Here is a 23,210-nt window from a genome sequence, read left to right as displayed (position 1 = left end):
TTTTTATTATGTTCCAGAAATATCCACCAATGAATATTAGCAAGAGATTTGTGTAAGGCGTTATTTAAGGGTAGATTAGTAAATTTGAGTAGATCTATTAAAATTCATGTCGAAATTAGTTAGGTCATAAGGAGTTTGGTTAGACATACTTGTTAAATATTTTGTGTGTACAAAAAATTTTAAAAGTTCAACAAACCTTTAAACTGATCCATTCAACAAACCTTTAAACTGATCCAACTTTTATTTGAGTATCAATATCAACCTAGCACCAAACTTGAAACTTTGAAAGCTATATATGACAATTTAATATTTATTCCGATGACGTGTAATCCCACCGTTACTATAAATACACACTCAAATAAATTTTGAAAAACCATAATCACACAACAACCTCTTCATCAATCAATGGCACCTTTTTTCTTCATCTTCTTCACACTCTTCACAACACCACAATTCACCCACGCGCAACTCACGTGCACAACCCAAAAATTCACAAACAACAAACAATACAACCATTGTAACGACTTACCTCACATAAAGTCCTACATCCACTGGTCACTAAGTCAATCAACAAATACGACACTTTCAATCGCTTTTTTCGCTGAACCGGCCACGCCATCCGGTTGGATCTCATGGGCTATAAACCCGACCGGTTATGGTATGGCCGGTTCACAAGCTTTACTTGCTTTTAAATCATCAAACGGTTCAATGGTTGTTAAGACTTATAATATAAGTTCGTATAGTGATATTAATGAAGGGATGTTGGCGTTTGATGTTATGGATAAAAGAGGTGAGTTTAGTGACGGATTGATGAAGATATTTGCGACGGTTGTGTTGCCGGGAAAAAATGTGACGGTTGTTAATCAGGTGTGGCAGGTGGGTCCCTCGGTGTCGGAGGATGGTGTTCCGGTGAAACATGCGTTTCAGCCGGCGAATTTAGCGGCGAAAGGACGGTTGGATTTGTTAAGTGGGGGCACTAGTGGAAGTGACACAGCTGGTTCTGGAATTAAAAAGAGAAACGTGAGTATTAACTATAGTAATTCTTTTTCAAAGAAATTAATTGGTTAAAAAATCAATAATCCGTTAGGAAATACTTACCTAATTTTAATTTATAAAAGTCAACCTAGTTGACTAAAAAAAACTTGTTATGTTTGATTAGTTCAGGTAGGGGCTGTTTATTATTTTTTTTCCTTCTAAATTTGTCTTTGTTTTCATTTTCTTGAGGGGTGTATGATTTTATCTCCTGAAAACAGACTAATTTTCAGATTAAGTGCCAGATTAAATGACAAAGAAACAACAATTTTATTTACTGAATTAAAAACTGTACAAAAACAGAACAGAATATTAAGTGAAGTAAACAGGCCCGTAGTGTTGTTATTGTTTGATAATTAGTAAATAGATTTTGTGGTGTTATGTAATAATTTAAGTGATTTAGCTAGCCAATTTTTTGATTCTTTTTTCTATATTCTTGAATAGAGTTAAATGCATTTTTAAGTATTCTATCTATAAGTTTTTTTTGGCAAATGGAATCTATCTTTCAATGTTTGAAAAATTAGTTGGCTGCTTTAGAACAAAAACTTTAACTTTAAATTTAAGGCAAAACACTTTTGCACTTTTGCAGTGTGTTTTATAACATGGCAAGAATCTCTAAAAGGCTTGATTATATTTTACTGTATTGGTTACTAAAATTTCCATTTCACATGCATTTTTGATTTTGTTGGATTTTTCTAAAAAGACAACTAGCACATCTAACACGTAAAATTTGTCGGGGCACCTCAATACCGTTAGGCCAATCACCATTTGGCGATTTTATTGTAAATTTACATAGATCATATTGATTAAGCAACAAATTCAAATGAGCACTGAATTATAATTTCTCTTTGGTTTTCAGATTCATGGGATACTGAATGCAGTTAGTTGGGGAACTCTGTTTCCTATTGGAATAATAATTGCTAGATACCTTAGAACTTTCCCATCTGCTGATCCAGCATGGTTTTACCTTCATGCTTTATGCCAAGTTTCCGCTTATGCGATCGGGGTTGCTGGCTGGGGAACCGGACTCAAACTTGGATCCGAGTCGAAGGGCATCACATTCAGCGCCCATCGTAACATCGGGATTACTCTATTTTCTCTTGCAACAGTTCAGGTAATCTGACTTCTAGAGTCAAACATATAGATTCTATTCTCTTTCTAGTACATTTCTACTTGCAGCATGTCAATTAAGATTTTTGATTCTGTTATTTAAGTTTTGATGGTTATGCTTTATAGGTTTTTGCTTTATTCTTGAGACCAAACAAAGATCACAAATTCAGGTTTTATTGGAACATTTACCATCATGGAATCGGGTACGCAATCCTTGTTCTTGGCATCATCAATGTATTCAAGGGTCTTGATATACTATTACCGGATAACAAATGGAAATCAGCCTACATAATTGTGATATCTGCATTGGGTGTAATTGCTTTGTTGTTAGAAATTATCACATGGATTGTGATTTTTAAGAAGAAATCCAATAAGCCCACTAAAGCCTATGACAACAATCATCAACCATTGGCACCATAATTTGAATTTCCTTTGATGTTTATCTTCAATGGTGAGTTTTTCTTCTTGGATCTTCTTGTACAATAGGCCACATTATTTATTATTTTAGTTACATATGGTTGTATTATGTAATATGTAATGTAATATACATAAAGGGGTTTGAGGACCTTAATTTGTGTAATCTAGTTTCAATGCACACTATTTATATTTGCATCAATCATATCATTTTATTTGGCACATAAGTCATCATGATATAACTTTTTGTGCATGATGAATACAATTAGATTATATAAACTGTAAATAGGTCTAATTTTTCACCTTGTATATGTCATTAGTTTTGGAAGTGCACGCCTTCGACTCCTTCGAGTTACATCATTCACACCGTTCTTCGACATAGGTGTCATGATGAATCATTCTAATAAGGACGGGATTAGATAGTGCCGAGCGTATAAAAAATCTTACAGTTCTAGTGTAAAATTTATAATATTTTTAAACGTAGCCTTTAGTGATGTGATTAATACGCAAATTTGTATTGAACAATTAGATAATTGTCACTTCAAAATTAATAATTAACCGATAATGTCACAATTACATCAAAAAAATCAATCAATGTATCAATAGCTAGTGGTACTCGATAACTCTGAAGCTGGGACGTGCAATGTGAAAGCTTTGCCATAAAATAGGTGCAAGTTCAATCCCCATTCGCGGAAAGAATTTACAACTCTTGTGGCAGTGGGATGATGGTCGTTCCTGTCACATGTGTGGGGACCCGGTGAAAGTACTTTTTCGGCATCCGATTCTTTCGGGTGGGTCTAGTGGGTTTCCAAAGGAAACTGCACCGTACATCAGAAAAATCTTAATTTTATTAGTCAGCTTATTGCTAATGTAATTTTGAAATATGATGATGACAAAAGTTACTTGTGCTTTATTCCTTTAGGTAGTGCATGATTATCAAGTTAGATAAGAATTATGAGGTGCATGCTTAATTGGTCCCAACTCTCTTATGATTAGCTTCTCCATTATAGTGTACGTTCTTAAGATTTATCGAACATGTGGTTTACCACTTATTTGATTATGGGTTAATTTTGTAGTACTGGTATTTTAGTATGTTAACGTTATGAAAGTGACTTTCACTTTAAATTTAAATGTCTTTAGTATATCCAATCTCATTGAGCCATGTTACAAATTAATATTAGTACCGCAATTGTTGTTCACTTTGCTTTTGTAACTTTATTGAAAAGAGCTTTTAGTGATGAATTTGTGTTAGAATAAGATTCTAAGACATCAATCAATAATAGATTAAAGTTCGTGTATTAGAAATTTTTTCTCTCTCTTTACATCTATCTATAATCTGTAAATAAATATATAATATAAATATACAGAAATAGAAATAAATATGAAACCTGTCATCAAATAAACGAATCTAGTGACATATATTCTTCATTAACATTTTAATTGGTAAACCAAAACTTAATACGTTGACATTCATATATTCTTGAGAGGCAATTATACCCTTTAAATGATGGAACCCACGCAAATCATGAGAGGTTTCTTAATCAATGATGGAAGTTTCACGACAAAGGGTATGTTATGTCTAATTGTCTATGTATCTGAGATTTGTGGGTGAAAGGATATACTATTTGGCAAAGGATTTGGTATCCTAAGGCTTTATTTTCTATTATTTTTATTTATTATATATTATATTATATGATATGATATGATGATGTGATATACATATAAGAAAGAATAAAAATTAAGTTAAGATGTTTCTTGAATACGGAGTACTGAATAAGGATATAACGTGTCCCATTAGAAGTAGTAGTGCTTGATGTTTGGTACAAGAAATGTGAACAAGATACCGAAGATAGTTGTTGTCACATGTCATTGTTGGGTGGCAACTAGGGTTGGGTCATGTTGACCTGATCGGGTTGTCAAATCAGATCCAGTAGACCTAGCAAGATCTAAACCCGAATTATTTTCGGGTTATGGTTTTAGTGTATTAATTTGATGCGGTGGGTTTTTAGGTTGTCCAATCCGTTCTCGTTTTGATTTTCGGGTGATGATTTTAGTTAAGGTGATCCGTTCTCGTTTTGGTTTTGGAGTGATGATTTTAATTAAGGTGGTGGCTTTCGGGTGGTGATTTTCGTATGCTGGTATTTGGATGGTAGTTTTTATGTTGTCCTATTCTAGTGGTGGTTATTGTGTGGTGGTTTTTGGATGGTGGTTTATCTCGTAGTCTCTTTTAGTTGTTACGTGATTTTTAAGTGGTGGTAGGTTTGTTCTGATTGGGTTTTAATGTGGTTTTCGGTGTTCTTACTTTCCAGTTTTTGTTTAGTGGATTCGAGTAGTTCCACGTTGTGGTGTTAGATGGTGGTTAGTGGCATAACTTTCATTTTCTTGGCAATCGTTTTGATTACTAGTCAATGGTTACCGTTATGCCAGAGTTATTGATACCATCATATGTAGTTGCCTTTGAATCTTGTTTGCTCGTTGAATTTCAGTGTGGTTCGCGAATTCAAGTCGTGAATATTGATTGCGGTTTTTTTGGTCGTAGCTTTTTTCTCGCAACATTATTACATGTCACGATACCACAACTTGGACTATCTGTCGGAATTGTTTGGTTTAAGGTTTTAACGAATTTTGTCTCATTTATCGTACTGTTGGTTGTGTTATGCACTTATGCTCTATACTTGTTTGCATGTTTTGTATTGTGATGACCCGGAAAATTTCAACTAATTTAAACCAATTCTCTATACGATTTATTATTTTGGCACGTTAAACAAAGTCTGTTAGATTGAGTCTCAAAATTTTAGAACTGTTCATATATACAATTACCTTTGATTACTCTCAACGATTCATGAACAATTATATGTATGTATATATATATATATATATATATATATATGTACAAGTAAAAAAATGACTTTCCTACAGTAAAACCCTAGTTGCTACAGTAAAAATGACTTTGCTACAGTAAAATACTATTTGCTACAGTAAAACACTATTTGCTACAGTGAACCGTATTTTGCTACAGTGCTACAGTGAAAACGACTTTACTACAGTGATTTGCTACAGTAAACACTATTTGCTACAGTAAACACTATTTGCTACAGTAAAATACTATTTGATGTCGACGAACAAACAAACAAAAACAGAAAGGGCGCCATGCGATCCCATGGCAAAAACACTGAAAACTCATGCGATCGCATGAGCTACAGTAAATCGAAAAGTAATATAAATACGCAGTTCGTTCGACGAATTTTTTTCACATTTATCTCTCAATATTTATATTTATATTATAATTTTAATTTTAAATTTAAGTTTAATAATAATAAGGTATATACGAGGGTGTTTTTAATTCGGGTTTCAAACCGCTTTAAGCTAAGGAAATATTGGGTATTATTCGGGGTATTGTTCTTGAATCCAAGGCCAACCATACAGTCGTCTACCATCATTACGTCTACGCAATTTACCTACAATATTGAATCGCAATATTGAACTGTGAGTTATAGATCCCTTTTTAAATACTTTAAATATTTTTGGGCTGAGAATACATGCAATTTATTTTAAACGCGATAAGACACAAGTACATACTAAATTCTACACTGAGTTAAACCGAAAATCCCTTAGCTTTGGTAACTAGTAGCTGCCAGTACATAGGATATGGACTGGTGGGCGCGAATAATTGTATATGGATCCATAGGGCTTGACATCCCCGTCTGAGCTAGAGCGCTAGCCTTTTAACGGACGTATGTTATTTGAGTTTAAGACACGTTGGTTTGCGTGTATTAAAACGAATGGGGTAATTATCACTATAGCATTAAGTTTAGTTACCAGGGTGCTCTGTTACGTAGAATCTATTGATAAACTTTTGATGAAATCTTGTGGTCTATCTTTATATATGTTTATGACTCGAGCAATTAAACCTATAACTCACCAACATTCGTGTTGACTTTTTAGCATGTTTTATTCTCAGGTCCTTAGAATGCTTCCGCTGTGATGTGCTTGTTGCCTGCATGGAGTCTCTCATGCTTTGTACAAAGTTTATTGCATTCAAAATAAAACTGCGTTGTGTAATAAATAACTGGACTGTGATGTCAACCTGTAAATTAAAGACTTATGTATTTCGGGGTTTTGCTTATACCTAAGCACTCGCCCACATGTTTATAACTTTCTATGTTTAGAAAGTCACTTATTTTAATGAATGCAATATTTTATCAAAACGTATCATATAGAGGTCAAAACCTCACTGTGGAATCAATGATTAACGTGCCGCGTCAATAGCGATTTTGACGGGTCGTTACAGTTGGTATCCGAGCTTGAGGTCATAGGGAACCAGAAATTACATTAGTGTGTTTAACTGGTAATTGTTAGGATGCATTAGTGAGTCTGGACTATGACCATATCTGTTTTTACTGATTTTTGCTTATTATTTGGTCAAAAACATTATATGTGATATATTTATATGCTAACGTAATTGTTGTTTCAATTATGTGATAGATGACTTCTTCTAATCCTATCATTTTGTACGACTCGGAATCGGACACTGAATCTATTCTATCCACAACTGAAAAGGGCGTTCCAATACCTATTAAAGAAGAAATTGTGTTAGTCGGGGAATCTCAACTCCCGGTAAACCCAGAGGAGGTTCCAGCTCCACCCAGCTTTAGTTTTTCGGAGCCACAGTATCGTTGGCATGGACCCATGATCCCTGGAGTAAACGAGGATCGTCCATTTCTAAACAAATATGGACATTGGTCCAGATATACCGCCGACGGGCGGGTTGTGCCGATTACGCCTGGCAGATTTCGGTTCATGACCACCGGTACATATTCTTGCAGTTCGTCATCATATTCTCCTACACATGACTCAGACAGTTCGTCATCAGACGAAATCAGTAAGGAGGAGGATTTCGCTAATGAAATAAAAGAGATCACTAAGGAGAAATTCCAACTTGCTATAGATAATAAAAACAACCACAATAATAAAATGTCCTTAATTATTAAAAAAGAACAGGACCATTCGATCCGTAACCACCCTTATTGTATTAAACCCACTGAGGCAACGGGTACCTCAAAACCCCAACTAAAAATAAAATACACTGCTAGAATGTCTGTCGGATCATGTGCACACAAACAATTGGCAGAGAGAACCAAATGGGAAGAAGTTTCTGATAGTTCTGAATGAACGACCTCGCAACTATAAATCTTCCATGCGCTATTTTATTGCTTATGTGTGCTACTCTATCTTGTTATGTAAAATAAGCATATGTAAAATATCAGTATTGTATGGTATTGTATTATTTTGGTTTATTAATAATAAATGCATGGAATGATTATTTGTATTATTACTACTTCTTATTATTATTATTACATAATAATGTAGTAACTCGCTATAATTTTCATAGTGGAATATTATTAGGATTTTAGTAGTTAATTCCTTGTACTAGCTATTATGTATGAACTTAACGGGTAGGTAATACCCTAGAAATAATTATAAAATGCTAATAAGAAGAAAAGGCTTTTATAATAATCGGTTCATATTATTAATATGCTACGATTAACTATTGACAACTCATTTTACCTATAATATTCTATATGATTAAATTATATCTGTTGTGTTTATTGAAGAAACATGTCTCAAATGTCGGATGCTGAGTTTGAGCAACTAGTCGAGAAACGTGTGAATGAAAGAATTGCTGCAACCGAAGCAGCAAAAGCAGCAGCCGAAGCAGCAGCTAAAGCAGCAGCCGTAAACACAAATTCACGAAACGGATGCTCATACAAAACTTTTCAAGGATGCAAACCACAGACGTTTAGTGGAACCGAGGGACCAGTCGGTCTAACCCGATGGTTTGAAAAGATGGAGTCCGTTTTCAAAATCAGTAATTGTGCGAACGGAGACAAGTCAAAGTATGCTTCGTGTACGTTGCAAGACGGTGTACTTACTTGGTGGAACAATTATGCTAAAGCAGAAGGAATAGATACGGCATATGATATCTCTTGGGAAGAACTGAAAAAGATGCTAATCGAGGAGTACTGTCCTCGAAACGAGATCAGAAAAATGGAATCTGAGTTACGTAATCTGAAGGTTATCGGCGCGAATCTCAATAACTATGAAAAGCGTTTCATGGAACTAGCCTTGTTGTGTCCCGAATTGGTGCCAAACGAGAAACGAAAGATAGAAATGTATATTGACGGTTTATCGATCAATATCAAAGGAAATGTTACATCGTCCAAACCGAATACGATGCAGGAAGCCATGACAATGGCACACCAACTCATGGACCAGATCACAGAGAGTTCGATTAAGGCACCAATTACCGAAGTCAAGACAACTGAAGGAAAGAGGAAATGGGAAGACTATAAGGGCAAAAGTACTCACTTGAAGAAACAAGAAACTTTTAAAGGTAAACAAGATGGGGCAACTGCAAGTCCTAACTATAAGGGACCTCATCCGTTCTGCAAAAGGTGTTACACACATCATGCAGGCTATTGCCAAGTGGTCTGTGATAAGTGCAACAAGAAAGGACATGTGGCGAAAGATTGTTATGCCACCGTTTCTGAAGTAAAGACAAAACCTACCGATGTCAAGAAATGTTATGGATGCGGGAAGTCTGGTCACTTTATAAATCAATGCCCTGATAAGGAGAAGAACAAAGAACCCGCACGTGGGAGGGCATTTAATGTTAGTGCCAGTAAAGCACGTGAGGATCCTAATCTTGTCACGGGTACGTTTACCGTTAATAATCAACTAGCTTCTATTATGTTTGATACGGGTGCTGATAGAAGTTATATGTGTAAAGACTTTAGTTTTAAACTAAAATGTGCATCATTACCTCTAGACGATAAATATACTATTGAATTAGCTAATGGTAAACTGATAAAAGCCGATAAAATTTGCCATGGTTGCGAAATGAATCTCGCTGGTGAAACCTTCAAAATTGATTTGATACCCGTAGAATTAGGAAGTTTTGATGTAATCGTTGGCATGGACTGGATGTCCAAAACAAGAGCGGAAGTTGTTTGCGCTGAGAAAGCAATCCGCATCCCTCGTAAGGATGAAACGTCATTAATGATTTATGGGGAGAAGAACAACTCAAAACTGAACTTTATCAGCTGTATGAAGGCCCAGAAACTTATAAGAAAAGGTTGTTATGCTATTCTGGCACACGTAAAGAAGATCGATACTGAAGAAAGAAGCATTGATGACATGCCGGTTGTAAGAGAATATCCCGGAGTATTTCCAGAAGAATTACCGGGGCTACCTCCACACAGATGTGTAGAATTCCAGATTGATCTCATACCAGGAGCTGCACCTGTAGCCCGATCTCCATATAGACTTGCACCTTCAGAAATGCAAGAATTACAAGACCAGTTGCAAGAATTATCGGACCGTGGATTTATTCGTCCTAGTTTTTCACCTTGGGGTGCTCCTATTCTGTTCGTCAAGAAGAAGGATGGATCTATGAGAATGTGCATAGATTATCGAGAATTAAACAAATTAACGATCAAGAATCGGTACCCATTACCGAGGATTGATGATTTGTTTGATCAATTGCAAGGATCAAGTGTTTATTCTAAGATTGATCTACGCTCCGGATATCATCAGCTGAGAGTGAAGGAAGAAGATGTTCCTAAAACCGCGTTCAGAACCCGTTACGGTCACTATGAGTTTCTAGTCATGCCTTTTGGATTAACTAATGCTCCAGCAGTATTCATGGATCTAATGAATCGCATCTGTAGACCGTATTTAGACAAATTTGTCATTGTTTTTATCGACGACATATTGATTTACTCGAAGAACAAGGAAGAACATGAGCAACACTTAAGACTGGTACTAGAGATACTCAAGAAAGAAGAATTGTACGCAAAATTTTCGAAGTGTGATTTCTGGTTACAAGAAGTACAGTTTTTGGGTCATGTTGTCAGTAAACATGGAATTAAAGTTGACCCTGCCAAGATCGAAGCCATTAGTAAATGGAAAACACCGAAGACTCCAACACAAATCCGCCAATTCTTAGGTCTTGCTGGTTACTACCGAAGATTTATTCAAGATTTCTCTAGAATTGCCAAACCCTTAACTACATTGACTCAAAAGGGAAAGAAGTATGATTGGTCCACGGAACAGGAATCCTCATTCCAGTTATTAAAGAAGAAGTTAACGTCTGCACCCATTTTGTCATTACCGGAAGGAAATGATGATTTCGTGATCTATTGTGATGCTTCGCGCCAAGGTTTAGGATGTGTATTAATGCAACGCACAAAAGTTATCGCATATGCCTCACGACAACTAAAAATTCATGAAAAGAACTATACGACGCACGATTTGGAACTTGGAGCAGTAGTTTTTGCACTCAAAATATGGAGACACTATCTATATGGCATCAAGTGTACAGTGTACACCGACCATAAGAGTCTTCAGCATATTTTTGATCAAAAACAACTCAATATGAGGCAACGTCGCTGGGTAGAGTTGTTAAACGATTACGATTGTGAAATCCGTTACCATCCCGGAAAGGCTAATGTTGTAGCTGATGCCCTAAGTCGAAAAGAAAGAGTAAAACCTCTTAGGGTCCGAGCCTTGAATATTACAATTCGTACTGATCTCACAAAGCAAATTCAAGCAGCACAGTTGGAGGCTTTAAAAGAAGAAAATGAAAAAGGCGAAATAAGCAGAGGGTTAGAAAAACAGCTTGAAGTAAAAGCCGATGGAACCCTGTATTTTGCTGATAGGATATGGGTACCAAAACATGGTAATCTAAGGCAACTAGTACTGGATGAAGCACACAAAACGAGGTACTCAATTCACCCAGGAAATGGGAAAATGTACCACGATCTCAAGAAGTTTTATTGGTGGCCTAATATGAAGACAGAAATTGCTACTTATGTAAGCAAATGTTTGACGTGTGCAAAGGTCAAAGCTGAGCACCAAAAGCCGTCAGGATTACTACAACAACCAGAAATTCCGCAGTGGAAATGGGAAAGAATAACCATGGATTTCATTACGAAATTGCCAAGGACTGGAAGTAGTCATGATACTATTTGGGTGATAGTTGATCGTCTAACTAAATCAGCTCACTTCCTACCAATAAAGGAGACAGACAGTATGGAGAAATTAGCACGCCTATATTTGAAGGAAGTAGTTTCCAGGCATGGTGTACCCATCTCCATCATATCTGCTCGTGACACCCGATTCACATCACGTTTTTGGCAATCATTACAAAAAGCATTGGGAACTCGATTAGATATGAGCACCGCTTATCACCCACAGACAGATGGTCAAAGTGAAAGAACAATACAAACATTGGAAGACATGTTACGGGCATGCGTGATTGACTTTGGAACCAGTTGGGATCGACACTTACCGTTGGCAGAATTTTCATACAATAACAGCTATCATACGAGCATCAACGCAGCACCATTTGAAGCACTTTACGGTAGAAAGTGCAGATCTCCTATTTGTTGGAGTGAAGTAGGAGAAAGACAACTTACTGGACCAGAAATTATTCACGAAAACACCGAAAAGATCATTCAAATACAACAGCGATTGAAAACGGCCATGAGTCGCCAAAAGAGTTATGCTGATGTAAGAAGAAAACCGCTAGAATTTCAAGTGGGCGACAAAGTCATGTTGAAAGTGTCACCCTGGAAAGGCGTTGTACGATTCGGTAAACGAGGAAAGCTAAGTCCTAGGTACGTAGGACCCTTTGAAATCACCGAAAGAATTGGAGCAGTTGCTTATCGATTAAAGCTACCGCAAGAACTTAGTAGTGTTCACGACACATTTCACGTGTCAAATTTGAAGAAATGTTTAGCTGAAGAGGATGTCGTAATTCCTCTTGACGAATTACGAATTAATGATAAACTCCATTTTGTCGAAGAACCTGTCGAAATCATGGACCGTGAGGTCAAACAATTAAAACAAAGCAAAATACCGATAGTTAGAGTTCGTTGGAACGCAAGACGAGGACCCGAGTTTACTTGGGAACGTGAAGATCAAATGAAGCAAAAGTATCCACATTTGTTCACTGATATCGCTCATGAAACAGGTACTACTCAAAAATTTCGGGACGAAATTTTCTTTAACGGGGAGGTACTGTGATGACCCGGAAAATTTCAACTAATTTAAACCAATTCTCTATACGATTTATTATTTTGGCACGTTAAACAAAGTCTGTTAGATTGAGTCTCAAAATTTTAGAACTGTTCATATATACAATTACCTTTGATTACTCTCAACGATTCATGAACAATTATATGTATGTATATATATATATATATATATGTACAAGTAAAAAAATGACTTTCCTACAGTAAAACCCTAGTTGCTACAGTAAAAATGACTTTGCTACAGTAAAACACTATTTGCTACAGTAAAACACTATTTGCTACAGTAAAACACTATTTGCTACAGTGAACCGTATTTTGCTACAGTGCTACAGTGAAAACGACTTTGCTACAGTGATTTGCTACAGTAAACACTATTTGCTACAGTAAACACTATTTGCTACAGTAAAATACTATTTGATGTCGGCGAACAAACAAACAAAAACAGAAAGGGCGCCATGCGATCGCATGGCAAAAACACTGAAAACTCATGCGATCGCATGAGCTACAGTAAATCGAAAAGTAATATAAATACGCAGTTCGTTCGACGAATTTTTTTCACATTTATCTCTCAATATTTATATTTATATTATAATTTTAATTTTAAATTTAAGTTTAATAATAATAAGGTATATACGAGGGTGTTTTTAATTCGGGTTTCAAACCGCTTTAAGCTAAGGAAATATTGGGTATTATTCGGGGTATTGTTCTTGAATCCAAGGCCAACCATACAGTCGTCTACCATCATTACGTCTACGCAATTTGCCTACAATATTGAATCGCAATATTGAACTGTGAGTTATAGATCCCTTTTTAAATACTTTAAATATTTTTGGGCTGAGAATACATGCAATTTATTTTAAACGCGATAAGACACAAGTACATACTAAATTCTACACTGAGTTAAACCGAAAATCTCTTAGCTTTGGTAACTAGTAGCTGCCAGTACATAGGATATGGACTGGTGGGCGCGAATAATTGTATATGGATCCATAGGGCTTGACATCCCCGTCCGAGCTAGAGCGCTAGCCTTTTAACGGACGTATGTTATTTGAGTTTAAGACACGTTGGTTTGCGTGTATTAAAACGAATGGGGTAATTATCACTATAGCATTAAGTTTAGTTACCAGGGTGCTCTGTTACGTAGAATCTATTGATAAACTTTTGATGAAATCTTGTGGTCTATCTTTATATATGTTTATGACTCGAGCAATTAAACCTATAACTCACCAACATTCGTGTTGACTTTTTAGCATGTTTTATTCTCAGGTCCTTAGAATGCTTCCGCTGTGATGTGCTTGTTGCCTGCATGGAGTCTCTCATGCTTTGTACAAAGTTTATTGCATTCAAAATAAAACTGCGTTGTGTAATAAATAACTGGACTGTGATGTCAACCTGTAAATTAAAGACTTATGTATTTCGGGGTTTTGCTTATACCTAAGCACTCGCCCACATGTTTATAACTTTCTATGTTTAGAAAGTCACTTATTTTAATGAATGCAATATTTTATCAAAACGTATCATATAGAGGTCAAAACCTCACTGTGGAATCAATGATTAACGTGCCGCGTCAATAGCGATTTTGACGGGTCGTTACATGTATCGGGTGACTGCTCTTATGCGGTGTTGCGTGGTGTTGATTTGAATAGTTAGTCGATTTAGAATGTAGTCATATTTGTTATACTTGTTTGAGGTCGGTGTATTTTAAATTGGTTATAAGGTCTTTGAAGAATCGAATTGCTAGATCATAAAATCGTGTTTGTTGAATATTTTATTTAGAATTGTTATAGTTACGAGATTCTTGCTGCGTAAGATTGTTTTATTTCGAAAATAAACAACAAGACGTGTAATGCAATTAAAAGTAGGTGGTTACATAATGTTTTACTTGCGTTCGAATCTAAGAAAAGCGGATGATGTTATGTTGATGGTAGCATGACGATTGGTAGGAAATTTTGGGGGCGTTCCTTTCAAAGTAAACGTCAAAGGCTTCCAATTAATTTCCATGTCTACTAATAGTCACAAAAAAATTGGTCGTTTAGCCCCAATCTCTCTCTGGATACCATATGTCGTTTTTACTAGGGGAAGGAAGTGTCAAACCCCCTCAAACTTTAGGGTAAATATTATCAAATTTCAGGGTTCAAATTGTAAACATCCACGAATTTTAGGGGCTCAAATATAACTTTCAGATTTAACAAAATAAACACTAAATAAAATCCACCCAAATTTTTAACGGAATTTATCTTTTTTCCCGACTCGAGTTAAATTTTTCTGTCGTCACCGTTCAACTCGAAATAATTTTACGAATAAAACGCAACTAACTATATATTCAAAACGGAGCTTTTAAAAAAAAAAAAAAGTTATATATATGTAGATAGTGATCGTTCAACTCGAAACAACTTTACGAACAAAACGCAACTAACTATATTCCAAACAGAGCTTTTTTTAGAAAAAAAAACATTTTTCGCTCAATATTAGTTTCATAAAAGACGTTAAAATGTTCCATCACAATACGCGAGCTATTAAATATATTAGGTACTAAACAACATATATCCAAATATAACCGCAGCAATGCGCGGTCGAATTTTATAGTTTGTACCATTACCAATATATAGACCTCTCCAAAGTTTTATTTAAAATTTAGATTATTCATTCCTTTAAATGTTTAATCATGTGTTTTGTTGGTTGTCATACATATATGAAAATTAACAAGCGGGAGGTCAAATCGCATGTTGTTGTAGGCGAAAAGCTTTTCGTTGTATATAACTAACTATATGTTTTTAACTAAAATGCTTTAACGATAAAGAGTAAACGTAAAAAAAAAAAAAAAATACAACAATTCATATGAAACTGAATATAAATAATTTAATATTAATATTCAATAATAAGACTAAATAAAATACACGTAATTTGAAACTTTTATTAATTATTGCAAAAGCATATATAAAATTTTGTAGAAAACGAATAATAAAATTATTAAAGAATAAATGTAAAAAGGGTTGGAGGCCTCGTTATTAAAGAATAATGTTGTCAGGGTTGGAGGCCTCGTTATTAAAGAAAAATGTTGTCAGTACCATCAAAGTTTGAAAACTCTTTGCGTGGAGAGAATCGAATCTGGATTGGCAGTAAGTTGAATCACACCTCATACTACTCAAGCCAAGTTTCGGTAGAAGATTATAGCTTTTGTTTAGGTCTATGTATGTGTGTATGCTTAGATATATATGTACATTGTGTATACCAATAAAATTTTGCCTTTTTTATAAAAAATAATTACTGTGCAATTAAATATATCTATGCGGGTAAATGAGGGTATACCCAAGGGTTTCTCAAACTGATATCACGGATTCATAGGGTGAATTTTACTCGTCACGGGTATTATATATCCATCACCCTCCCGCGATCCATCAACAATTACAAAATTTTCCCTGACATGTACCTACGGGTAAACTTTTTTGAAGTTACCCGTCCATCAAGAGTACGAATACACGCAAAGCGTGAGTTTTTTTTCCATCCATTAGCATCCCTAAGCTCGAACAATATCAAATACGGGCTCGACTTGGGCCAAACGTATAAAATTGATGAAAAAAGGCATCTAGATACGCTAGGATGCTTAGGCCCATCATAAACTTTACGGCCCAACATAAACTTTACGGCCCATCAATAGACGTGGAATTGTATCTCTAAAGTCTAAACCCTAGAATTGCTGCATTACTTCTCGTAGCCCAGGCAGATTTCTCACGCCGCCTCACATCTCAATTTTGCAGGTTCACTTCCTTAATTTTCTTATCAATTTCATTTTTTTAAAACTTATATTGTTCCTTCTAGATCTAGGTTAATTAGTTTCTTTGAATTAGCTCATACTTTTTGAGCTTAGTCTTTACAATTGACCCTCTTTACACTGTTATTATTGTTATTGCTGTTTTACTACTATATGATAATATATATATATATATATATATATATATATATATATATATATATATATATATATATATATATATATAGTGGTAGGATCACGAGGGAAGTAACCATTCGGGCGAAGCGGGTGGAATCAAATTATTTTTTTTTTTCGTTTTTTGAAAAAAATTTGTTCACGAACATTATAGATGAGATGAAAATATGAACATTTAGTAGAGACACTTTGTGATAAATGTTTTTATTTTGGCGGGGAACGCTCGAAGAAGTAATATATAACAATTATCGTGTTTTTCGAGCGTATTTTGAGGTTTTAGCTATTGGGGTTTAGATATTAGGGTTTAGATATTAGGGTTTATAGGGTTATATTAGAGTTTAGAAATTTAGGGTTTAGGGTTTAGATTTAGGGTTTAGATTTAGGATTTAGATTGAGTTTTTAACACGAACGGTTTAGAGTTTAGGGTTTAGGGTTTAGGGTTTGGTGTTTTGGGTTTATTCCATAAACCCAAAACACCAAACCCTAAACCCTAAACTCTAAATCGGGCTAAATTTTACTTCACAAAACATGAAAAAAAAACGTTCATATTCTTCACGAACAATATTATCTTGAATGTTATTTTTGTCGATCGTTTTTCCGCCTAAATAATAACATTCATCACGAAGTGTCTCTTCTAAATGTTCATATTTTCGTGTGATCTTGATGCCGAAAAAAAAACAAAAAAAAAAAAAAAATTTTGCTTCCCCCCGCTTCCCCCCGATTGGTTACTTCCCCATTGATCCTGCCCCTATATATATATATATATATATATATATATATATATATATATATATATATATATGTTATCTTCCTGTAAGTTGAATCACTTTGTCATAATATTTCATTTTTACTTATGTTTGTGTAAATTGTGTTCAATGGATGATATAACCTGATACCTTGAATTAATTTGTGTTATTTTATCTTTCTGTAAGTTGAATTAATTTCATATGTCCGTGAAGATACTGTTTATCAGAATTTAAAGTTACAACATATGTCCCCAATGTTATAGTAAAAAATGTTGTTATTATTATTATTGGATATTGGATATGGATATTAAATCATTAGTTTGAAATGAATATTTAATTAGTATAATAACTATAACTATATCCTGCTATATTTTGCTACACATTTTCGCTGTTCAGTTACTTGCTGATTGGAAGCTTTAATATTTTTGGTTGATTGTTATTAGGTATAAGCAATGGCAGTTCCTAAGCTTGATAAGAAGATCGTCAAAAAACGTGTCAAGAAGTTCAAGAGGCCTCACAGTGATTGGAAGATATGTGTCAAGGTATATAAGTTTACGCTGTTCCTAATGTTTATTGACATAGACCGTAAGTTGCGTTACCTGCAATCTTCAATCTAGGATCGATTGCTTTACAAGTATACATCATGTGACAAGTTCATTTATTAAATAATTACCTGAGTTTTTATCATATGAAATTGAGATTAATTGAATTTATGTGGCTGCTATGTAATAAGCTGACGACATAACTTTTGTTTATTGTTGAGCAGTTGCGTGACATTATGTATTAATCCACTAAAAGAGTGTTTTTTCTAATCTGTTTTCTTCTAGGTGATAAGTTTTTTAATCTTTTTGACATCGTGTTGGTTGGTGTTACAACAGTGATAAAACTTGTATTTCATAATACATGATCAATGGCTCTTTACATATGTTTTCAGTTTACCCTGTTACCGTTATTAGCATATTTCATCTTTTAGCTTGATTTTAGTTCTTTATACAACATATTACTAAGATAGTTGAAGTGAGTGGCACCTTACTCAGATGTTCATTTGTGCAGGAAAACTGGCGTAGACCCAAGGGTATTGATTCGCGTGTGAGGAGGAAGTTTAAGGGTGTAACTCTTATGCCCAACATCGGGTACGGCTCAGACAAAAAGACACGTCACTATCTGCCAAACGGTTTCAAGAAGTTTGTCGTTCACAATGCAAAGGAGTTGGAAGTTTTAATGATGCACAACAGGTTAATTTCATTCCACCACTTATGTAGTCATAACCTTATTACATCTGTATTTCTGTAATCTATAATATAATAATTGTTAATTGGTTTTGTGAATTTGATATTTATTCAGGACATATTGTGCTGAGATAGCACACAATGTATCTACTCGTAAGAGGAAAGAGATTGTTGAGCGTGCGTCACAGTTGGATGTAGTTGTCACCAACAAATTAGCCAGGTTGCGCAGCCAAGAAGACGAGTAAGCTATGACATGGATCTCGCTTCTTAGTTTCTTTTCGTTTCGATTTTAACAGACTTCGTATGGTTATCTTCTCGAAACTTAAATCTTGTACGTCTGTAGTTTTGTTACCCAGACCTTAATCATTTATGTTACTGATAAAATGAATTTTGCAAGCATGTGTTGTTAGCGCATTATCCTTTTTATTTATGCTTACGCCATTACCATATGACGTTTTCTTTATGCGGTTATATTAACTGTTGCTTGTTTGTCAAATTACTGTTCTATAATGACCGTCCGATGTTATGGAATTTTAACATGTTTTGTACCTAGATGCTACTACTTTTTTGTTGATATAACATCAAATGTAGACAAAGATAGCAAGATTTTGAAAGTTTCTGGCCTCGATTTTGAATCATGGTTTGCTTTTAGTTTATTTTAAGTTGGTTTGCTTATTTAAGTGTTTACGGATATAATTTGGGACCTAGCATTAGTAGATCTAGTTAATTAGATGGACTATATCGGCTCCTCTTATCCAGTTGAAGTGGCGATTGAGATGTAGGATGGTTGCCTAACCACAATCGAAAATAGAAATTGTTTTGGGTTCAACAGAAAATTGGTCCAACAGAAAAATGTCGACCTTCTGATTTATAACTGTAACTGTAAATTACAGATATTTTGAGTTTTGAATTGGTCCAACAGAAAATTGTGGACTTTTGATTTGTATCTGTAATCGTACATTGTACTAGTTAACTTCGTTAGCTGTAGAGTTAGTTTATATGTATATGCATAAAATATGCGCCGTGATCTGTATCAAATAATACTTATTTTGGTACACGGATCATTCATTTACAAATAACCGGGACTGGTAAGGACGATAAACCGTGCCGGAAAGGATCTGAGCAAGCAGGTTTGCGTCATAAGCGAAAGGATAAACGGAAAGGTTTTGGATAAAGCATGCCGGCAAGAAATGACGGATAGGGTTTGGTCGGAAAAGAGTCGTTGTGAAGAAACACTTATGGCACAACTTAGGTTGTGTTTACACGTAAGTCCTTTAACTTGGGCATACATGTGTGATATCCGATAGCCTGCGCACGTGCCTCAAAATATGTAGGCAGTGGCACACGTGAGAGCGTTTGTGCTACATCAGTTTGAATATTCAGGATAGATTGTTATACACACTAAGTTACATGGTGTCACATCAGCCACTTATGTAACAAACTTTCTCGCCTATAAATAGATCTTCTTGGGTTATTCATTGCACACAACTTCACTAACTGCAACTTACTCTCCCAAAATCACATCTCAGACATAAGTTTGCTCATTTTCAATTGAATTTCGATCACTTCATCGGAGCTCATCGCCCTAGATACTAGTTAATCTAGATCGAGTAGCAGAGGCGGATCCAAAGTGTTAAGGAGGGGGGCGGCCGCCCCCGGTGAATTTCGAAATTTTAGTGCAAATTTTTTCGGTTTTTCGATTTTGCCCCCCGGTGGAATTTTGTTTTTCCCTAAACCCTTCATATTTTATCCCAAAACCTCCATATCTTTCTCCAAAGCCTTCGTATTTTGCCTAAAAACCTCCAAATTTTGCTCAAAAACCTCCAAATTTTGCCCCAAAACCTCTATAGTTTGCCAAAAAAAAAATCTCTACGTTTTAAAAAAAAAAAATTCGCCCCCGGTGAAAATTTTTCTTAGATCCGCCACTGTCGAGTAGATATGTCAATTGATTGTTTTACACCCTCACGAATCCAGATTTCAATCGGTTTTGCACAACTGCTGGAATCGATCAATCATCTTTTTCTTAAATTATGCACTCAGATCTTAAACACCAAGTTTTAGGTTTGATAAGTGTATTTGCAAAGCAAGAATATTAAATTAATTATGGATGCATGTATTTTGCTATAAAAATATCATAAAATTTGATAAAATAACGTTTCAATCTCATCGAGAGCAAAATTGATAGAATGATCGGTGCCCACTCTCTTTCCATTCACGAGTCAAATTTAATGATTTGTGTTTTTGGCTGGACATTATTGAAACGGAGATTAAATTCTTTAAATGCCGTTAGGCTTGTCATTATCATTGTTTAATTTACATATTTATTACTCCATATTTATTCATTTATAATGTATAGTTAGACTTTTTTTTACTTTGTTTGTCTCTTGATTATATAATGTTTTGTAACCAGAGTACTTCAAGTTTTTTTTTTTTTTTTTTTTTTTTTTTTTTTTTTTTGTGACATCTAGAATCTCTTAATTTTTTAAAAAGTGCAACCAAAATTTGATTATTGTTACTTCACTTCGAAGCATGTGTAATTTTGGATTTTATGCCGTGTTTGTAATAGTGTATCCCCCGTCGGAAAGCTATGCTAACGAAGGTATCACGCCTAACGATGATAGATGACATAAGGTTGGATCACAAGAACGCATATGTCAAATACAAACTGAAGGCGGGATATCCGTGAAATCAAATAATGGCGCTCAAAGGACAGAAGAAGAATGCCATCAAATAAGAATTCCAATATTCAGAGTTGGTACAAATCTACTTCCGTCATACGAAGCAATCGTAACGAAGGAAAGTATTGACGAAGGGATCACGGTTACCAATGGACAGGGACCTCTTCTAAGGTCACGAGGTCACCTAGACTGAAGGAGAGGAGTTAACGGGTTGACCAAACTCGTTACCACTAACATCCAAATGACAAAAGAGGAATGCTGCAGGCTAACTTTCTTGGACCACCAGAGATTACAGTCAGCCGAAGGGAAAGTCCCCTTTGTCTCATCAGAGATTGCCTCGAAGACTGAATCTACCTAGAAAACTGATGACAAGGCTATTATCTAACTCTATATAAAGGGAGCATGATCCCTGGACAAGCATAGACACTCAGTCATAATCACTCATACATAAAACACTCTCAATGAGTTACCTCCGTATCTTGGTGGCGTAAAGTACGATACCTTCGTACTACCTTCGGGGAATCGCCAACAAGCATACATCCACCATCTTATCACCCCATATCGTCCATTTAGTGATCAGATCCCAACTTCCTTGTTCAGCTAACAAGGTGTGCCAAGAATTGTACAAACAATTGACGCCATCCGTGGGACACCACTTCAATACTTACTTTGTTTGAAAAACGCAAGATCATGGCGGAATCTGATCATCCACCGCCCGGTTCCTCTCTACCATCTGAGGTAGATCAACCTGAAACCGGAACACGGACACCTATCACTCCTGCTATGCCAATAACTACAAACCGGAATGATTCGGAACCACCACCGCTAATCGATAAAACCTTCATACTCAACAACTATGATAACATACGCGCTGTTATCAAAAAGTTGCGAGAAGAAGGGCAGTTACACAGTCGGCGAACACTGACGTATGACAGTGATGATGTCGACGAAGAAATGGAAATGGAGGCCAGGCCAGCAAGAAGTCTCCCTCTTACCAACCAGCCTCAGATCTTACAACCGGCAGTCCCTCCGAGTATCACTCTCCAGCCGATACCTTCACAGCTGAAAGGACCCGTCCTAATCCACCTGGACGAACTCATCAACATTTGGTCCCATTGCGATGATCGGCTCCAAGTAATGTCCTTATATTGAGCAAATGCACAGCGGAAGACTTAATTCGTACCTGAGAATAAACATGCTTTAAAGTGTCAACCAAAAGGTTGGTGAGTTCATAGGTTTATCATAACAATCATTTCAATATGTTAATAGACCACAAGATTTTATAATCATAAACATAATACACTCGCAAGTGTATGTAAAGCATTCTAAGTGGTTGAGTACTTGGTAACCATACTTAACATTTAATCAACGTCGCATATTCCCTTTATTATGAAATCTCACTACACCGTACCAAGTGTAGTCACCAAAATGAAGTACTGTGCAACCGTTGAATACTGGTCGACCAGTCCGGTTGGGGTTGTCAGGTCCGATAGATCTATCAACAGGATTCGCGTTTACAATACCCATGTAAATAGTAGTTACCAAGCTACAGGGAAATATGCCAGTGGTACAACTCAACGTAGAATATATTTTTAAGTACTTGTGTCTATTTTGTAAACATTTATAAAAGCAGCGCATGTATTCTCAGCCCAAAAATATATATTGCAAAAGCAATAAAAAAGGGAGCAAATGAAACTCACTTTTGCCTTGAAGGTATTTAATTCGACTTGGTCTCCGATAGATATCACGAACCTAACCATATATATAATATATCAACATATTTTCTTTTTAAGTAATCGTTACATATATATATATATATATACTTTTAATACTTTTAATATTTTCTTAGTCCATAGTTAGCAGTCCGATGTTAGTGGTCCACAATTAGTTGCTTAAATAAAATAAATAAAGACCCCATCGTATTCGTATTGATCAGAATTAATCTCGACCCATGGTAC

At 35.4% G+C, this 23,210-nt stretch overlaps 2 protein-coding genes across 2 annotated transcripts; both read left to right on the top strand.

The window, feature by feature from the left end:
• The first annotated feature begins 389 nt into the window (after positions 1–389).
• LOC139852251 (cytochrome b561 and DOMON domain-containing protein At3g25290-like) lies at positions 390–2,760 on the top strand. The gene is made up of 3 exons (XM_071841488.1): positions 390–1,020; positions 1,892–2,146; positions 2,269–2,760. Exons 1-3 carry the CDS (start codon positions 406–408, stop codon positions 2,560–2,562), a joined length of 1,164 nt encoding a protein of 387 aa, XP_071697589.1. The 5' UTR covers positions 390–405; the 3' UTR covers positions 2,563–2,760.
• A 13,594-nt stretch (positions 2,761–16,354) lies between these two features.
• On the top strand, positions 16,355–18,970 carry LOC139852976 (large ribosomal subunit protein eL32z). Its single transcript, XM_071842335.1, has 4 exons — positions 16,355–16,411; positions 17,789–17,887; positions 18,399–18,580; positions 18,690–18,970. The coding sequence occupies exons 2-4, from the start codon at positions 17,798–17,800 to the stop codon at positions 18,817–18,819; spliced, it is 402 nt and encodes a 133-aa protein (XP_071698436.1). The 5' UTR covers positions 16,355–16,411; positions 17,789–17,797; the 3' UTR covers positions 18,820–18,970.
• Positions 18,971–23,210: the final 4,240 nt, after the last annotated feature.

Source organism: Rutidosis leptorrhynchoides, chromosome 6 (assembly GCF_046630445.1).
Source record: "Rutidosis leptorrhynchoides isolate AG116_Rl617_1_P2 chromosome 6, CSIRO_AGI_Rlap_v1, whole genome shotgun sequence".
Lineage (NCBI taxonomy): Eukaryota > Viridiplantae > Streptophyta > Magnoliopsida > Asterales > Asteraceae > Rutidosis > Rutidosis leptorrhynchoides.
This window is presented reverse-complemented; position numbering and strand designations above follow the sequence as displayed.